The 20,481-nt window shown below is 46.9% G+C and overlaps 1 protein-coding gene across 6 annotated transcripts; it reads right to left on the reverse strand.

Annotated features, from left to right (window-relative positions):
* Positions 1-6,665: 6,665 nt before the first annotated feature.
* LOC147220606 (bromodomain-containing protein 3-like) lies at positions 6,666-19,047 on the reverse strand. Of its 6 annotated transcripts, XR_015107968.1 has the most exons (12): positions 18,673-19,047; positions 17,645-17,968; positions 16,430-16,567; positions 16,221-16,356; positions 14,909-15,021; positions 14,213-14,539; positions 13,996-14,139; positions 13,341-13,484; positions 10,723-10,889; positions 10,382-10,638; positions 9,723-10,286; positions 6,666-9,143 (listed from the first exon to the last, which is right to left on the reverse strand). XR_015107968.1 is itself a non-coding variant. In XM_086170901.1 (11 exons), the coding sequence occupies exons 2-11, from the start codon at positions 17,843-17,845 to the stop codon at positions 10,195-10,197; spliced, it is 1,719 nt and encodes a 572-aa protein (XP_086027027.1). In that variant the 5' UTR covers positions 17,846-17,968; positions 18,673-19,047; the 3' UTR covers positions 9,673-10,194. The 6 variants fall into 6 exon arrangements, 5 of the variants coding, with proteins under 5 accessions (XP_086027027.1, XP_086027028.1, XP_086027030.1 ...); XM_086170901.1 differs by lacking the exon at positions 6,666-9,143 and having other exon boundaries at positions 9,673-10,286; XM_086170902.1 differs by lacking the exon at positions 6,666-9,143 and having other exon boundaries at positions 9,673-10,286; positions 17,645-18,530.
* Positions 19,048-20,481: the final 1,434 nt, after the last annotated feature.

The following is a 20,481-nucleotide window of genomic DNA, read 5'->3' on the forward strand; positions in this document are numbered from 1 at the left end:
TGCTCCTGCTGCACCGGGAGGACGCCGCTCCGCGAGGGGGACGTTTCTCCTGCTCCGTCAGGAGGACGCTGCTCCGCCAGGAGGACGTTTCTGAGCTCCACCAGGGGGACGTTTCTGAGCTCCGCCAGGAGGACGCCGTTCCGCTCCGGGTTCCGCGCGGCGCTGAATATCCGGGTCACGGCGCGCGAGCCCGCGGGTTCTCCTCCCCGACGCACGCTTTCCCGGTCGCGGGAAACACGCACGCGCAAACACACACACGCAAGGGTTCGACTCTCCTTCCGTCCTCCTCTTCTTTCTCCTCCTCTTCCTCTCCCGCTCGGAGATGTTTGCGTTCCGAAAACACACACTCTCTCTCACACACACACACACACACTCACACACACACACTCAAAGCGCACGAGTGCGCGTGAACGAAGTCACTCGAACGTGGGATCCGCGCGAACGCGACAAAACTTGAATGCACACACACATACAAACACACACACGCACACACACACGAGTTGGAAATGTGTGTGGGTTCTGATGCGCCCCCTGGCGGCCAAAGAGGGGTATTGCAGTCCAAAAGGAAACAATGAGACACTGATTTTCGACTTTGTGTGCGTGTGCGTGTGCGTGTGTTCCGGTTCACGGGTGACCAGCCCCTCCCCCCACCCCACCCCTTCCCAGTGACCCGGATGTGGATTCATTTTGAATAAAACTCATAGTTTCATTTTCATCTCACTGATTTTTTTTTTTTTTATCCAGTTAATTGAGACAAAACTGTTAGACAGGAAGTGACCCCTCACACACACACACACACACACACACACACACACACACACACACACAGGATCAAGACTTACATGATGGTCCCTCTGGTCACCCGGCTTATTTTGGACAACGTCCCTCCAACCGTCTGAGCATTTCTCTAGATCTCTCCATCTTCTTCTCCATCCTTCTCCTTCCCATCCTGGTTGCTACCACCCTCTGAAGACCTCACTGTCAGTTGGAGAAACATGCTAAATCTCGCTAATTTTCCCAGTGGTTTCGTACCGAAGCCCGTGGTCCATCTGAGGGTCGAGATCCGACGAGCAGAAGCGACGGTCAAGTCTCATGAAGGCATCTGGACTGGGTTCCTCTGAAGTTCTTCAGCTCTGCGAGGAGATCTGGAACACCTTGAGCCGCTCCAGCAACCTTCTGAACCGCACCCGGATCAGTTCGGGATCTCAAACACCTGCCCTGCTCACGGGATCAAGGCGGTGCTTCACCTGGGCGGCGTCAGGTGTCAATCACAGGGGTCAGCTGTCAATCACAGGGTCAGGTGTCAATCACAGGCGTCAGGTGTCAATCACAGGGGTCAGCTGTCAATCACAGGGGTCAGCTGTCAATCACAGGGTCAGGTGTCAATCACAGGTGTCAGGTGTCAATCACAGGCGTCAGGTGTCAATCACAGGGGTCAGCTGTCAATCACAGGGTCAGCTGTCAATCACAGGGTCAGCTGTCAATCACAGGGTCAGGTGTCAATCACAGGGTCAGCTGTCAATCACAGGGTCAGCTGTCAATCACAGGGTCAGCTGTCAATCACAGGGTCAGGTGTCAATCACAAATAAACCAAAACAAATGTTACTCTTTCTTTTCCCGTTTAAAACCTGGAAAAGTCCTCCTGTATGCAGATGACGCCGCTTCCTGTCTCACAGAACTGATCCACGATCACGCCGCGACTTGAAGGCCTTTTTCTATGGGTTTAAAAAAAAAAAACGATTAAACTCCAGAACAAAACCGACATAGCCGTTAGCGGACGTAGCCATTAGCCAACGTGCTAGCGGCTAGTTTTGTCACTGCGCGAAGCCATTTTCTGTCCGTGGGCTGATATTTATTTCGAGACGTTTATTTCCAGCCGTCGTTCCGGGAGTCTATTTATGGGAGATAAAAACGAAATAAAATAAGTACTTTTAACCCCAGAGATCTGCCCTGGCTTAACATCCCAGCCTCCGGTGGGGCGGAGCCGAGGTTCCTCCTGTCGGTTCCAGGCTCTCGGAGAAAGATAGTCTTGTTGTGACAGGAGGAGAGGGGCGGTGGGTGGAGGGGTGGAAAACTTGGGGTTGGGTGGGCGGGGGCGACCGGAGGAAGAGATAATGGCTTCCAGAGGAAACGCTGTGCAGAAGTGAAAACCTCCTCACAACTGGCATGACCCTTTTTTTTTTTTTTTTTACTTTAAATATTCACCTCACACACACACACACACACACACACACATACACGCCACTCATTCCAATTATTTATGGATCCTGTCTGAATGATTAATGCCAAATAAAACTTTCCTGCTCCGCACACTCCAGAAACTTTCACCCTGAGGTATTCACTATTTTAAAGGAGGGCTTTTACTCGAATGTTCCTCACGGCACGGCGAGACGTCAGGAGGAGGTTTTAAATTGATTTGGAGAACCGACGTTCTCTGGCGTTTTATCGAACGGACGCTCGTAAGCTCGCCCGATCTCTTGCGTCTCCGTGGAAACGGAGGGGGTGCCGGTCGGCAACGAGACGTGACGCGGCGGCGTTAGCGAGAAACACGCGGCATATTGGTATTAGCGGCAATTAGGGGATTTAATGGGCCGCGGGCAACGTTGTTATTAACAGGAAATGGAATTGGAAGATGTGTGGAAGAGAGGCGGGGGGTTTGGGGGGCGACAACAAGATGGCGGAAACATCGATTTTCATTTATAGAGGACATTTATATCGTGTCCCGCAGGGAGTTTGGGGTACCGAACCCCGTTGTACCCTGTGCGATCGGCGTTGGTGCTTTGTCTGCATTGCCGGTTGTAAGTCGGACCGGTTTCCGCTGAGAGTTGGACTGCGCCATTCTGTAGGCAACTTTTATGGACAGCGTTTCCAGGCGCTGCCAAGGCGTCCAGGGGATGATGTTGGTCCTGCGGGCTTCATCGGGTCATGGTCTCCGACCGAAGCCGAGCGTCCGAGATGAGAATCGGCATCTCCGAATCCGAGACCACGATGCTCAACAAGTGGAGTGCCCGCTCTGGGTCGGGGAAGAGGTCCTGCCCCGAGCGGCAAGTATCTCGAGGTCTTGTTCAAGAGTGAGGGAAGGATGGAGCGGGATGCCGACTCCCTGCCGGTCTGTCCTGGTGAAGAGGAAGCTGAGCCAGAAGGCGAAGCTATCGATGTACCGGTGGATCTACGTTCCCGCACCTATGGTCAGGAGGTGTGGGTAGCCACCCAAAGGACCAGATCGTGGATACAAGCGGCCAAAATGAGTTCCTTCCGCGGGGTTCCATCCAGGAGGAGCTCGGAGGCGGCTCGGGCATCTGGTCAGGACACCTCCTGGATGGGGAGGTATTCTGGGCACTTCCATCTGGTAGGAGACCACGGGGAAGAACCTGGACATGCTGGTGGTCTCCAGCTGCTGCTCTGCAACCTGACTCCGGATAAACGGGGGAAGACGGATGGATTTATATCATCTCTGATCTGAAAGTATTAGTGTTGATCAGTGCGTTCTCCTCTTCACGCTTCTGTTTTTAGCATTTAGCATGAAATGAGCCGTCATAACGGCTCCCAGGATGCTGGTGGTGCGAAGAAGCCCACGTGTCTCGCAATCCATCCAAAGAAAGAAATAGCTAAACGTGAAAGAGGCGTTGCTGTTAAAAGATCTCGCAGCCGACGTGGCTAAAAGAACGACTTTGCTAATGGAGTTTTTAAAAAAAAATACGGGGTTTCCATCCATTTCAGTGGGAAAAGTGTAAAAAGTACATTTGAAAATTAAACAAATATATAGATACAAATCATTCTGTTGTCCATTTTTGTCCTTCTTGTTGTTGTCACTCGTCTCTTCTACTTATATTCATATTTATTGATATTGTTATGGTTGCGCTGTTGTGACAAACAAATTTCCCACTATGGGGATCGATAAAAATCTTATCTTTTTGCCAGCTGTCATTGGGGCAGAAAAGGGGCGGGGCTTAACCTGGGCGGGTCAGCTGTCAATCACAGAGGCCACGAATAGCGGCGTTCAACCGATGGACGATTTAAAGGTTTATTTTGGAGGAGGAAGGTGGAGTTCAGGAGTTCATTCCACAGCGACGGCGTTTTTTTTCCCCCCCCGGAGAATCCACCCTCGTGACGCATCCCGTGGAGAATAATATGGCTGCTGTGTGTGTGTGAAATTCCATGCTGGATTGCAGGGAGCGTCTCCATGGCAACATGGGAACCGACACTCATCGTCGCATTATTACTATTATCACGTCTCCTTTGTTTTCCCGGACAACCGCTGTGGATTCCCGCGGGTTTCTTTTTCGCCTGAAACATTTTTGAACCCCGCCAAAATAAATACATGGAGGTCGTTCCGGGGGCAGATTTAATTTGTTCGTTTTCGCCGATTTTTATCTCGGACTTTACCATGACTTTTAAAAAAAAAACAAAAAAACACTGAGAGATATTACCAGATTGTCAGTTTCAGCTAAAGCTAGCATCGTGGTAAAACGTGCCTGCTAATGGAAAGCTAAAGGTTAAATGCTTCGCGCTAACATCGCGCTTTCATCACCAGATCCGACCATTTATCCAAACTGTAAACCGGTGTTTTCCAACCACTGTGACACGAGATCATCAGGTGGGCTGTGGAAAAATGCCCACTTTCACTCGATTGGTCCAAAAATGATGTTTTTAACGCAAATAATGCGTGTTGGTACGTAAATCCATGTGCAGCGACAGGAAGAACAACAAATGCTCGTCCACTAGAAGGCAACAGGTAGTGAATCTACCTGCGTATCTACCTTATTATTAATATTAATTATAAAGTTACATTTATTATTTTATTTAATTATTACTATTATTATTTTGTTACTATTGTAATTATTATTATTATTGTTATTGTTATTATTATCATTATTGTTGTTGTTATTATTATCATTATTGTTATTATTATTATTGTTGTTGTTATTATTATTATCATTATTATTATTGTTATTATTATTATTGTTATTATTATTATCATTATCATTATTATTATTATCATTATTGTTGTTGTTATTATTATTCTCATTATTATTATTGTTATTATTATTATCATTATTATTATTATTATTATTATTATTATTATTATTATTATTACCTGCAGAGTGAGACGGCGTCAGTGATACGCCATGGATAAATATTTGAAAATAAAAAGGACTCGATGGAGACCCTCTGGTCCTGAAGATGGAGGTCCAAGTATGAGGAGCGGTCAGAAGAAAGTAAAAAAAGGTGTTTCCTCAGTTTCTTTTAGAAGATCAGCTTCGTGTTCAAGCAAACGGGGCCAGATTTCACAGCTTGGAAAGTAAATTGAGACGACAGTTTAATTTCTATTTCATTAAAAACGGTTTTGACATCTATTTGGCGGAGTGTCGTGTGATTTTTCAAATGTAAAATATGTGCTGAGGCTCGGCAAAGGTTGGGAAACACTGCTGGAAACTAATCTTCTTCTTCTTCTCCTGAGGGCTTTTCCCTTCAGGGTCTCCACAGAGGATCCACCTTCTCCATCAGACCCTGTTCTCTGGATCCTCCTCTCTCACTCCAACGACCTTCATATCCTCTCACAACGTTCATAAATCTTCTCTTTGCTCTTCCTCCAGACCTCCAATTCCAGCATCCGTCTACCAATTTATTCACCATCCCTCCTCTGTCCATGACCCAACCATCTCTGACCTTCTCTCCAGAACATCTACCATGTGTCGTCCCTCTGATGGACTCGTTCCTGATCCTCTCCATCCAAAGAGAACCTCAACATCTTCATCTCTGCACCTCCAGCTCTGCCTCCTGTCTTCTGGTCATTGTCACTGTTTGTAGATCATCTCACCAGCGTCTCCTCCACCTTTCCTTTCCTTCTGGCTGATGTTCTTCTATCTCTTGGTACCTCTGACACTTTTCTCCACCCATTCCAACCTGCTTGAACCCGTCTCTTCACCTCTTTTCCACACTCTCCTACGCTCTGGACTGTTGACCCCTAGTACCTGAAATCCTCCAGCTTCTTGATCTCCACTCCCTGTAGCCTCACCGTTCCTCCTGGGTTCCTCTCATTCTCACACATATATTCTGTCTTGCTGCAACTAACCTTCATTCCTCTCCTTTCCAGAGCATACCTCCACCTCTCTAGATGTTCCTCTACCTGTTCTCTGCTCTCTATTCAGATCACAATGTCATCTGCAAACATCATGGTCCATGGAGGTTCCTGTCTAACATCATCTGTCAGCTTGTCCATGATCCCCGATGGAGTCACACCTCCACCTTGACCTTCTCTGTTACCCCTACAGCACAGTTCACCACTGTCTCACAGCAAGCATACATGTCCTGCACCAGTCTAACATCTCTGCCCCTCCAGACTTTGAACTCAAATTGAAGTAATTTCAAGGTTTGGGGTTCTCCACCGTGTCTGCGTTGGGTTCCTCTGGGTTCCTCTCACAGTCCAACACATGCAGGAGCTTCACTGGAGACCCCAAACCACCCAGATGTGCAAAGAGTGGGAGAATGATTGCATGTCTCTACACGAGGTTCGCCTAATCGCAGCCGGCATCGGCTCCACGACCCCTGGGAACGAATAAATAATTTGAAGTTTCGCCGGATTCATTTTTCTCCTTCTTTTTCGCCGTTTTCAGAAGTTCTCCAATTGCCGTTTTGTGGGGAGGAATTCGATTAATTCATTCTTGCTAATCCGTTGTTAGCTTGATTTTATTCAACCCTTTCCCAGGTGGGAGCAGCAGGTAGAATAATAATGGATGAGGCGCGGAGAGCGGAAAATGTCACGTCCTCACTCGGGGACGCCGGGTGATATTCGAAATATTAGACTCGCCTCAGCATCCTCGTGCAGACGGGAAAAAAAAGAGCACCCGGGTTTTGATGATGTCCTATTCGGGAGGCGTCCACCTCCGCCGCCGCCGCCGCCGCCCTCCTACACGCAAATGGTGTTTGGCTGCCGGAGCCGTGAGATCACTTAACCTTTCAAAGACCTTTTTAACAGACCCATTAGCCAGAAAACACGCCTGACAGATCTTTATGCGGCGCTCCCGGGGGCGAGGGGGGGGTTCAGGAGAGGGAGGCTGCGCTGTCAGGCTCATAATAATATCAAAAAAAAAAAAAAAAACCCTCACCTTTCTTTCTTTTTCAAAGCCATCATTGTGATATTTCGTCCCCGAGAGAAGCCGTCCACGACTTGCCCGCTAAGAGGTCTGGCGGCCGGAGGGGAAAAAAGGAGTGTTTAGGACCAGTAGGGAAACTGTTAAAGGCGATGAGAGTCCAGATTCGGGGTTTACGTTCGTTCTCCTGAGAAGGCGTGCGCTGACGGATTTACAAACACTGGTCTTCGTTTGATTCTTACCTCCCGCTTTGATATAAAGTCCAATTTAGAAAAGTATCTAAGTATGGATGCACAATTTTTCCACCATTTTGGCTGGGCTTGACTTGCTAACGCTAGCTTGCTGTCGCTGTATTCTGTAGGAGTCGCAAGAAGAATCCCTGGAATCAGGAGCGCCTCCCACCGTGAGGCAGGAGGACCGCGTGCCTCACTTAGCGGCTCGTCGCAGCCGTTTCCCGATGGAGAAACTAGTAACACGTATACAGTTTTTGACAAATTGGAAATGTAGTTCATGTATATATATATGTATTTGATAGCGACCGACAAAATGATAGCAGATCATGCTAGCAGTTAGCTGTCATTGCGCAATGTACGTTGAGGCTCAACAGTCTACAGCCTCACCGCACGTCTCTTCTCGGCATTTGAACAGTAAATGCTAAAATCCAGCCATTTTGAATTTAAAAACCAGTGAAGTTAAATGAAAACTCACTGACAGATAAAACCATTTCATTCTTTTTTTCTTGGAAAGAAAGTGCCAAGTGAGGCATTGCCTCTCCTGCCTCCCCTGGACCGACCACAGGACCGCGAGTGGAGACACGCAACCGTTCACATCACTTTGTGGTTGGAAGAAGCTCAGCGGCGCAGAAAAACATCGCCGTTTGTGACGTAATGCTGGAATTTAGCATTGTAGCTAAACATAATAGCATTATATCGAATAGTATAAACACAAGTCATGAGTTTCCCGGCAACCTGCACTGACGCCTGTTATTTACAGCCGTGAAGCTCTTTGTCGTTAAAAAATAATAGTAAACCAAAACAGAATGGAGGCCCTGAAAACAGAGGCGCTTCCGTCACCCGTTTCACCAGCTTGTTTTCGCCGGCGTGAAGAATCGGCGCGTAAAGTGCTGCCGTCAGTGGCTTTTGTGCAGTCGCCGAGGAGTGACCATGCGAGAAAATGCGAGGCGGCGCAGGGAGCTGCAAAGATCACGCTCAGCACAACCACCAACCTCCTCCGGCTCGTAAAACAGATTAATATGCGCCGTAAAGTTTTCGCTCCGGATGCAGCAGATCCGGCCTGATTAACAACAATACAGCGCCGGCTAATTCGCAATGAAGAGCCCTAATGTGTCACATTAGCATGAGTGGTTGCTGCGTGCGGGAGGAGGAAAAAAGGAGGCACGGCGGCCATATTTGCACGCGAGTAAGGAGGCCGTTCATGATTGACGGGTGGTTAAGCTCCGCCTCTCGCGTGATGACGGACGCCACCCTGACAGCGGGATAAGCGGCGCTGACGGCAAACGCGTGAACGAATGAATGTGCACATAAAACAGTTTGTTTCAGCAATATTTCTGGAAGGGTCGCATATGTATGTATATGTATGTGTGTGTGTGTGTGTGTGTGTGTGTGTGTGTGTGTGTGTGTGAGGTCTGCCTTTATCATTGGATTTATGCCCCAGTGACTGATGGCAGCAAAGTGGCAGGAATGACCGGTTGTCATCAAAGTCGGGGCGGTGATCGATCATCACCCCAAGGTTGTTGGGAGTATATATCTGTGTGTGTGTGTGTGTGTTGTCATGTTGCATGACAGGAATGCAAGTGTCTCACACACACACACACACACACACATACACATTGCAATGCACTGCAAAGCAACACAGGTGTGAAGACTTAGGGGAAAAAGAATAGTAAACTGGAAGTTGTTTTTTCCTCCACAGGAAGACATTTGTAGTCCGGTCGATCATAGAACTACAACTCCCTACTCACCTCTGGGGGTGAGGCCAGGGTCAAAGGGTCAGACATGTTTAGAAGCCGGCCAAGTGGAAACAAAAGACCTGAAACACAAGTCGACAGGAAACGGTGTGGATATCAGTTATATTTACTTGTTTTTTCCTTCTTTTTTCTTTTGAGTAGCCCTTCCCCTCCTGGGGATTGTTTTTTTTTATTTTATTTCTCTGTGAAGCTTTTAAGGCATCAAAAGTGAATTGAAATAAAAAGCGGCGAGTGACGAACGAGCCCGGGGTCGAACATCCTTCTCTTCGCGGGAGCTCATACTTCATCGGGTTCAACACCAACTCCAGGCACATCACTCCAGCCGGCTGCCTCTGTTCCTAAATTTATCTTTTTTTTTGGAAAAAACTTAAGTATAAATATGACAATAAAAAGTTTAAAAATAGATAAGGGAAAAAAGTCATTCCCACGCCCTCCCACAGCTGCATGAAGGACGCTGCTGCCACCTAGTGGCTGAAAGACGACCTGCAAGAGGAGTGTTTTCTTTCAAAAATTGTCAATTTAAAAAAGAAAAAAAGAAAAATGAGAGTTCATCCAGATCCTCTGTTATAAAGAAAACATAACACCACATTCTTTAATGCTTTATATTTATAAAAACAAACAAACAAACAAAAAAAACCCACCAGAGGCAGAACAAATGGTTTCCATATTGTGGTTTCTTCACGTTGGTGGTGGAGGTGATGGAGGTGACGATGGGGCTCAGAAGCACCGAAGGTTTCCTCTCAGAGAGGAAACGCCGACAAACAAACTGAAACGACAAAAAAAAAAAAAAAAAAAAAAAGTCTTGGAACGAGAACCTCCGGCGAGGGAGGGAGGGAGTCCTTCATGTCGAGAACATGGTCTGCCAGCTGCAGGACCTCGCAGGCGCGGGAAGGAAAAGAGCCTCGGGATGGAAGATGGATGGAAGTTCTTCCATGGCTGCAGACCCGCTCCTCCCCCTCCTCCTCCTCCTCTGAGGGCGTGGCAGCAGCTTCTTCTCTTCTGCTCGCTCCAGCTTCCAACGCCTCTCCTCCAGGAGATCACGGCCTGCTGTCCACGTCCTCCATAAGACACTTGTGAATACGCAGAGAGACGGCGGCGGCGGCGGCGGCGGCGTCAGGAGTCGCTGTTCTCTGAGCCGGAGTCGGACGAGCTGCTGAGGAGGGAGTCGGAGGAGGCGCCGCTGGCGGCGTCCGGGTTGTTCTTCTCTGGAGGTGGAAGAAGAAGAAGAAGAAGAAGAAGAAGAAGAATGAGCGTCGGTTGGCGCCGGATGGCGTGGTGTGGAGGACGTGCCGGCGCTCACTCTGGTATCTGTTGAACTTGCGGCGCAGGCAGGCCCTGACGTAGCGCTCCAGCTCGCGTAGCGTCGACGGTTTGAGGACCTCGAAGTCGATCTCGATCTCGTCCGGGTTGGCGTCGCAGAGCGCCGGCTCCCGCGCCCGGATGATGCGAACCACCCGGCCCAGCTTCACGCCCGGCAGACGGTTGATGTCCAGGCTCAGCTGGTGCTTCTCGTCGTACGTCATCTGCAGGGACTCCTCGTCCGAGTCGCGGGACGGCCTGCAACCCCACGGCGGTGGCGGTCAGAGCTGTTTTTTTTGTTTAAAAACAAAAAAAAAAAACAAAAACAGGAAACAGCTCCACCTGCTGGCGTCGGAGGCGGATCCGGAGCTCCTCCCGGTCTTCGGCTCGTCCGCCTCCTTCTTCCCTCCAGGTTTACCGGCGGCGGCGGCGGCGCTCAGCCGCTCGCCGCCCGACTTCACCTGCCCGGGTGGACGATCGTGACACGGGAACGTCATGACGTCTGCTGTCTGTTTATTTGCGGATATATTTTGTATTTTTCACATTTTTTATTTCGGAATTATTATTATTATATTTGTATATAAGATACATATTTATACACCGCTCCAAAAAATCAAGGGAACACTTAAAAATCACATCCTAGATCTAAATGAATGAAATATTCTTATGAAATACTTTGCTCTTTACACAGTTGAATGTGCTGACAACAAAATCACACAAAAACGATCGATGGAAATCAATTGTATCAACCCATGGAGGTCTGGATTAGGAATCACACTCCAAATTAAAGTGTAAAAACAAACTCCAGGCTGATCCAACTTTGATGTAATGTCCTTAAAACAAGTCCAAATGAATGTGTGTTGCTTCCTGAGTGGACACTATGATTTCACACAAGTGGGATTGACTTGGAGTTACATTGTGTTGTTCAAGTGTTCCCTTTACTTTTTGGAGCAGTATAGTTCCATCCATACATTGCCAGCTGTTAATTGTACTAATCACCACCTATCCAACTTTATTTGCATCAGCTGTAAAAAAAAAAAAAAAAATGCATTGATTCTTGCATTTTTCTGAGTGCACGTGTGTCTCCGTGCACATCATGTCGTGACTCTGCGGTCTCTTATCCTTGTTGGTCCCGCACACATCTCGCCTATGTTTGTTTATTTATTTTATTCATTGCTATTTATTTTTGTCTGTTTATATTTTTTAGTTCTAGTTGTTTATTTTTCACCCTCACTGTTCCTCGACGTCGCCCATTGTCGTCCTGCTGTCTATTATCTGCCTTTCTATTTATATTGATATTTATACCTATATTTATTGCCTTTTCTGACATTATAGCTGTTACGATGATGTGACAAAGGAATATCCTCCATGTGGATCAATAATGTTTATCTTATCTTTAAATACTGCACATTCTAAACATAGGCACTTCTGCTTTTTGCACTCCTGATCAGATGCTAACTGCGTTTCGTTACCCCGCGTCCTTCCATGTGTAACGACAATAAAGTTGAACGTAATCCGATCTATATTTATTTGACACTTATAACTGAAAGAATTTCCCCATTTGGGATCAATAAAGTTTATCTTATCTAATGTTTTACGCGGCCCACCCTCCATGCGCTGGAGGAAACTGCAGAAATGGAACTGTAGGTTTTTCCCTGCAGTGTGTGTGTGTGTGTGTGTGTGTGTGTGTGTGTGTGTGTGTGTGTGTTGCGCCCCTCTGGCAGTAATTCTGAATTTAAAAACACCCCCCCGTCTTTATATGTCCTTTCTAAATGTGCAATTTAATCATTCCACACACGCTGCTCCAAAAAAAAAAAAATAAAGGGAAGAGTGAAATAAGACATCCTAGATCTGAACGGATGAAATATTCTGATGAAATACTTTGTTCTTTAAACAAAACCACACCAGAACAATCGAGCGGAATCGAACCCACGGACGTCTGGATGTGTAAACACACACGACGGGCCGACGTCCCGTCCTTAAAACAAGTCAAAATGAATGCGTGTTGCTTCCCGAGTGGACAGTTGGTGTGATGGACCGGGAGTTACATCGTGTTCCCTTCATATTTTTTATTTTTTTTTGAACGTTATATTTAACTTTGCAGTTGGTGCAGGAGGCTCTGTTATTCCATATTCCTTCCGGTAGAAATCGCTTTTTCGCAAATGTGCGATTCCGTTCGGGGAGCCGTGATTTATTTTCTATTTCTTTACACTTTCGTGTTGAATTAATGAACGTGCGGCCCCTTCGTCGCCTTTTAGGTGAGAAAAAAAAAAAATGCAGAAATCCATCAGAATAATGACGTGGAAGGGAAACGGTGACATAAACGTTGGGGGGGTTTTAGGAAAGGAACGACCAAAACAAACGCGCGCACAGAAAATAGGGCGTTGAGCTGGAGGCTGAAGAACTGCAGCCCACGGACTGGTTTTCATGTCAGCATTTGAAAGGCATTTTAAAAGCGGAGATCAATGAATCAATCAGGGGAAATATGTAGGGCGGGCGGAGGCTGGAGGCTGCAGGGCGGGGTGGAAATCACAGGGAACATTCGGCGCCTGGCAACCCAAAGCGGTTCCGACTGACGACAACAAAGTCTCGCTTTCAGTGGAATACAGTCGAAAATAGGATCTGACATTTTGAAATATTAAATGTCTAAGCTGCCGCGCGACGTTATATAACCGGAAGAATGCCGTTATTTACGTGTTATGCTAATGTAGAAAGGGGGCGAGCCAAAACTCGTGTCATGGAATTCATGGAAATGGAACCGGCGTGAAATATAAACGACAAATTGCGGTTAGCGATAGCCTGGGCTAGCGTTAGCCGAGCTAGCCCTTTCCCAGCAAGTCCGGGTGACGGAGTCGCCACAATCGTGGATCCACGCGGACAAACGGAGCTCCGCCGAGGTTCCCGCGGGTCCTGTGGTCGTAAACGGGTTCGGACGGACGAGGCGCGACCCGGCGACCCACCTCGGCTTGTGCGCGGGCCCCTTTGGCGGGCCGATCCTCAGCGGCGGGGGACGCGGCGGCGCCCGACTTCTGGCCCGAACCGGCGTGCGGAAGCACCTCCACCGTCTCGTCGGGCATCTTTGCAAACCTTTTCTCGAACACGTCCTGGGAGAGACAGGAGGAGAGCCAGGGGTGAAAAGGGCATGACGACACCAAATGTGTTTTTCAGCTGGCGTCTCCGTGGAGACGGGTTCTCCAGAGCTTCTGGAGTGACATTTGGACCAGAAGCTGCCGTCACGAGTCTGTTCTACACCTTCGACGAACGCCGGACAAACACAGACGTTCCACTCGGGGTCGAGGTCCTCAGCTCTTGAGCATCAGATGGTCGCTTCCACATGGCTGTGCATCTGTGTGTGTGTGTGTGTGTGTGTGTGTGTGTGTGTGTGTGTGTGTGTGTGTGTGGAGGGGGGAGCCATCTGTCAAACACCACCCGAGCAGATGACAAGAGCAGCACCATCTAAGATTATTCATCTTCTGCGCCATTAAAAAAAAATGAAAGCTCATCCCGGTCGCTGCAAACTAGTTTTTCTGGAAGCTTCTTCTATATTTCCGTGTGATTTCATCCGACTCGCGATCGGAACGCAGAAAGTTAAAAAAAAAAAAAAAACCAACGCACCTGCAGCTTGCGGGCGTAGCTGACCACGGTATGCTGCGGGGGGTTGTACTTGTAGCAGTTTGAAAATATCAGCCGGACGTCGGCGGCGAATCTCTGCGCGTCCGGGTACTCCCGCCTGTCCATCTTCTTCTGCAAAATTTCTCTCTTTTAAAAAAAAAAAAAAGTAACAAAGAACAACGGCGCCGGCCGAGAGGAGGAGCGACGGCGCGGCTCTCACCCTGACGGTCCGCAGGTCCATGGGGTATTTGATGATGTTGTGGTAGTCGTGCAGCTCCAGCCCCTTGGTGTCCACGGGGTTGTAGAACGGCCAGGCGTACGAGCTGTGCTTCTTGGACAGCATCTCTTTCAGGATGTTGTTGCAGTACTTCAGCTGCTCGCTCAGCGGCTCGCGGTCCGACGCCGGCGCCTTGGGCCTCGCCGTCGACTCCGTCGCGTCCTCCAAGTACCTCTTGGAGAGGTGGAAGGACTGGCCGGCGCTCTGGCGCTTCTTCTTGCTCACCTGCCCGACGCTCGGGACGCCTTCCTTCCGCTTCAGCTTCTTCCTCTGCGGCACCGGAAAGAAAAGCGCTTCAGGAAAATGAACGCATTTTTATGTTCTTTTCTATTGCATTTATTCGCTAATTCGTTAATTCGCCGCCCTTTTGAGGTAAACTGGTAATAAACTCATTCAGCTCAAAGCGAGTATAGAATAGAAACAGCCTGAAGGATTGAAAATATATGCAGGCTTTAAATGATTAAATGAATTACCGGTAGTTTCAAGTGAAAGCCGTGTTTCTGATAGCGAGACTGTTTTAATGGGATTTTATTCTTTATAGAAATGCCACTTCAGAAAGAGGAGGTAATACACTGGTGAGAGACGGTTAGCTAGTCTTTCAAACACGGCGTTCGGGTCAATGACGGGCCGACGACTCACGTTGGGGTTGGCCTGCAACGCCGGTTTGGGGCTGGAGGACGAGGACGGGCTGACGTTCGGCTGCGGCGTGGCGTCCGTCACACCCTCGGAGGCGACTTCGCTCTGCTTGGCGGCTTCAAACCGGGAGGGAGGAAGGATTTCAAATGAAAATGAAAACACGAGCTCGTCTCTGCCGAGGTGACCGGGGACTCGGCAGGCAAACGCAGCATTTTGGAAAATGCTCGGATTTAATACTGCAATTTCACCTCGGATAGAAACACTTCGGTCTTTGGATGTCACGGGGGGGTTGTGTGTGTGTGTGTGTGTGTGTGTGTGAATGGGTCAGGCTGTGATGTCACCCAGATGGCGCTGACCTCTTGTCTTACTATCAAAAAGTTGGGCTCCAAAAAGACCAATGAGTGAATGAGCCAGGATGGAGTGGAAGTAGAGCACTTGTTCTACAGAGAAGGTGTTGTCATGAGATACGACCACAGAGAGCTTCGTCTGCGAGACGTTTAGAGGGATTTGGCGCGACGGACGGCGGGAACGTGGACGGATGAGGCGTCGGAAGAGTTGTTCGAAGCCGGTCGGGGAGGAAAGAGGAAAAGAGGAAGGACCGAACCTGGACCATCTCCGACGGGCGGTGCAGAACCTGGCCTCCAGACTGGAGAACGGCCAGAGGAGCATCTGCGCTGCTCCGACCTCGCTCCCTCACACATTCATAACCTCACTCTCTTGCTATTTTATTTTCCGTGTTGGTCTCAGCCTGCTCGCATCCTGCCTACATTTGTTGATTTATTTTACTCTTGTTATTGTCACTCTGTCGTTTAGTTGTCTTTTTTTCTGTTGCCGCTGTTCTCTCTGCTGTCTATTTATCTCTTTTGCGATCTTCTGGTTGTCTTTTTATTCAAATTTATTGACACTATAACTGTTAGGCTGCTGTGACAAAAAAAACAATACTCTGTGGGATTGATAAAGTTTATCTTATCTCAAGTTTAGACATGAGTGTGCATGGTACATTTAGCAACATGTTGTAGCATGTAGCATGTAGCAGGTAAGATAAGCAGAAGAATGAAAAACTCTGCTATCCTCCTCCACCATCACCACCTTTATGTAACTGTTTTTCTTTCTTCATTTATAAAAGCACATTTTTTCCCCATTTAAAAACACGCCGGATCAGATCGCTGGCGTTTCAACTCCTTCTAAACGGCGCGTTTCATTTTAAGCATGAGCAAACGGAGTGACGAGCTCGGTCGAGAAACCGATCGGCGTATCAACGTCCCAGCAAACGTTCAGTACTTGCGGTGTAAACGTGATCCAGAGAACTCCTCACCTGCTGCGCTGCTCTTCCTCGCCTTAACTTTAGCCGCGTGGGGCAGGAGCTCCACCTCCTTCTGAGACATCTGGGCGACCTTCTGCAGGTAGATCTTCTCCAGGGCGAGCGCCATCAGCACGATGTCGTCGGTGGGCTGCGGGGAGAGACCGAGTGAGGACCCGATTCGGCATCGAGAGGCAAAACGCTCGGCCGGATTCCGCCTTCACCTTGTTGTAAATGTAACAGTTGGTGAACATGGTGTTGAAGTCCTGCAGACATTCACTGGCGCTCCAATAGTAGTTGTTCTCCAGGCGCTTCTTGATGGTCCCCAGGTCCATGGGAGAGGTGATGATCTTGTGGTAATCCTGATTGACGGGGAGACGCACGGTTTTCGTTTCTGTCTCACATCTATAAAATCTGCATTTTGTTCAAATCCTTAATCGGTGCAAAGACTTGCTGTCACTTGGAGGATCGCCTTAATCCGAGGTGATCCGGGTCTCCTCATCATCATGCTGATCACGCGGATCTGTGCCGCGGGTCACGAATGTGTGTGTTTTGAATCCGTAGAAAGCACTTGAGTGGCCCCAAAACTGAATTACATTCAGAGCCAGTTTGGGATTTTCTTAAACAATCAGAGCTCTCTGCTCTCTGCAGCTTTCAAAGACACTTGGAAAAAATACAGCAAAACAACAGTGATCTTTTGCCTCCACGGTTCTTAAATGCTGGCCAATCAAAACCGAGAGGAGATCTGTTATTGATCGACATTTTGTCCCACGAGCAGGCTGGCTGGAAGTCGCTACGATTGTTTCACGTCACAAACAGAAACCTGATACACAGTGACCTCTGAAGATACCGATCACTTTTTATAGGAATTTTTTTTAAATACGAAGTGCAATTCAAGCAAATTTTAACCTTGAAATACGAAAAAAAAATTTGAGATACGAATATGAGAATACGCTTCACGCTGCCGCATCTTCTGAATGGGCGCTGCTCATTGCTCTCATCTTAATTTTATTTATTATTTATTATTGTTATGTTTTACTTGAAACTCCGGCACATCAATTTCCTTCGGGATAAATAAAGTTGTTCTTATTCCTATTCTTAAAAAACACCTTGGCCACTTTGGCTTTTCACAACACTATTAAGTTTACAAAAACCGTGATTTTTCTTTTTGGTATCCCTTCCATTATAAATAGCCTTCTTTTTCAGGGTTTTTCCACATTAATATTCTTATTTGTGGAGTTTTGGAGCGGGGTTGGAACGAAATAAGTTGTTGTCTGTTATTTTAAATGTGGAAAAATACATTTAAGAGAAAAAAAAAAAAAAAAGGTACTTCAGTGACTAATTAAATTCGTATCTAAAGGGATCACTGTACATTTGGGGACGGGGGCAAAGTCAGGATCGATCATTTGGAGATCCCACCGCGCCGCCCCGGCACTCACCGGCAGCCCGAGGGCCACGGCGTCCACGGGGTTGTGAAACGGCCAGGAGAAGTGATGGCGCCACAGGGATTTAACCACCACGTTCTGCATGAATTGCAGCTGGTTGGTCCGTCGGCCCGACTTGCTGGGGTTGGTCACCTCGGGAGGGGGCGGGTTCACCAGCTGGGGCGCGTCGGGGTCCGTGACCGCTGGCGTGATCATGGCGGCGGAGTCGGACCGGTTCTGGTCTTAGAAACACGACCACTGGCGGTTTGTATTATCGCCTGTGATAAAGGCCTGCAGGCGGACTACAGACCGCGAGCATAGTATTTTCATGTAACACCTCTGTTGGAATAAAATGAATGAAAATGAATTAGATCCATTTATTAAGGGGAAAAAAAAACTCAATCTGAAAAAAAATTACAATTTGTTTTTTTAGGATAATTTTCTAAAACAATTTAAGCATTTTCCTTTTTTTTAATGTGAATTTTCAGTTCTAGCTGAATTTTTCGTGGGTTTTGTCTTGTTTTAATAACATTAAGCAAATGCAGCAGGGGTGCCGGTTACCCAATTACCTCAAAAATCAGAAAAACTAGTTGAAAAATTGGATTTTTGTCCTTCTAATTTAATCATTTTTAAAATGCAGAGGTTGTTGGACCTCATATGGGGGATACATCCACATGAGCTGAGGCTGAATTCAATCTTAATAGATACAGTATTGAGAAAAATGACTGTCGCACAGAACACGCCACCTAAACGTCCATTGAAAAGGTTGAAGGCTTTACTTAAGAATTATTATCTTTATAAAATTATACTTCAAACACCAGTTGCTTTAACTTTTTAGGGGGTGAATTGGGAGCAGCATCGTGTCGAGCTGCAGACACGTCTGCTTGATTTAAATCCATACCTGTATAAAAAAGGAGAATAGAACATCAAAATGCACGTTTAAAGATGAATTAATTTATACATAAACTGCAGTTAAACCCGGGTAAATAATAAGGTTTATGCGAAACAACCCCAGTGGGTTCTGAGGCGGCAGCCAGACCCACCTGTGTTTATTCCGCTGTGGCATGAGATGAATAAATCTGCTTTAAAAACGGCCAATTCTATCAGAAAAAATGTCGGCTTCCCGGGAGCAAGTTTACATCGATAAATAAATCCATTATTTTTCGCGACGTGTGCTGTCAAGAAGAAGAAGAAAAATCACTGCGGGTGGAAACGAAAGGACGTGACTTTCGATGAAGCACATGAGTGGAGGGCGAAGCTAGCAGACACCTAGCATAACAGCTAACCGTGTTGTTGTTGTTGTTGTTAGCATCACCGCGCTAGCTTAACAACAAATAAGCTATTCAATACCGAGCGGTAAACTCTGACGTTTATCATCTTTTAACGTATTGGAAGTTAAAATAATAGCGTTTAATATACTGCCATGACATTACCTTGGGGGGGGGGAAGGGGGAGGACAAAGAAATAAGGAGCTCTACGTCCCAAATAGTTCGGGCGACAGAAGCTAACAACCGTCGGGACAGCGAGAGAAGTTTACCTGTTCTCCCCACTCGCAGGTATCGCTGGTGGGGCGTGGGAGCCGACACCGCCCCCTGGTGGTCTGGAGGACTACGACAGCGACAGGCGTCAATGGAAAAACCCTTCTTATTTTGATTAGAAAAAATAATATAAAACTCTTTCTTATCATTTACAAAATGTGTATCTAACACAGGAAGAGGTTATTGGGGATTTAAAAAGAATAAACTAAAACAACATCTCCCGAAGCATACACTTTTATTTCGTGAACTAGGAAAGTACAATTTGTGATGCGGTGGTAAACAAGGCAAAAAAACAAAACACATTTACACATCTTTAACCAAACTGTTAAAGCTCTTATCATTATGGCGCAGATAGCGATATACAGTGAATGCACATGGTTCCACATAATCTCTACATATTACCTCAACCTGTCATATATCTGCCGATTTGAAGAACAGGAATATCCAAAATCAGAATCAATTGTGACTTGCTTCAGAAATCTAACCTAGGTAGGAGGTGGTAGGAGGTGCAGATCCCTGTAAACCAGCACGACCAGAGACAGGAACAGCTTCTTCACACCAGATCTGTGAAACATATGCATTCCCAGCACAAACTATGAATAACGCCTTGCCCTGATCATCGCTTCCTCCATACGGATGATAGCTTAAAATACAGACTTTTTGGATAATATTCTATTGCTACTCTATTTTCTGAGATTCTCTGCACTTTTCCATGTAACCCTGTACTTTTCCACATTCCTTCTTTATCTGTGACATCTCTTGTTTATGGGCAGCTCTGAATATCTTACAGTGGTCTCGATGAGGGGTATCGTTCCACATTCCTTCTTTATCTGTGACACCTCCTATTTTTGGGCAACTCCCGACTTCTCAATGCCTGTATTGTTTACTTTTTATATAAAAGAGACTCACTATACCCAATAAACCAGAGTCCTGCCGGAAGAAAAGCAGCAACAGCCTCGACAACAGCGCTATTATCTGCTGCTCATTGTTCATACTGTGAAACATATTCCTGCTGTAAAGAATGTTCTTAATGAATATATGCAGAGATGTTCATTTGGCTGAAAGAGTTGTAAGGCAGATTAAAAAAAATCACTTGAATATTGAAGACATGAACGGCATGGCTCCATACATAAAGTATAATCGTTTCAAAAAGCAGTTCAACTGCCTCACCCACATGGAAATTTAATGTTGTAAAAATAAACACAGTTTTTCTCACCTCATCAGTGAAATAAGGATTTGTTTGGTTATTTGAGGGGATCATTACATCAAATGTCACATTTTTGGAATCTGCACGCTCACTTTATTTTGAAACGT

Source organism: Fistularia commersonii, chromosome 23 (assembly GCF_037954325.1).
Source record: "Fistularia commersonii isolate RoL2024-O1a breed Wild chromosome 23, RoL_Fcom_v1.0, whole genome shotgun sequence".
NCBI lineage: Eukaryota > Metazoa > Chordata > Actinopteri > Syngnathiformes > Fistulariidae > Fistularia > Fistularia commersonii.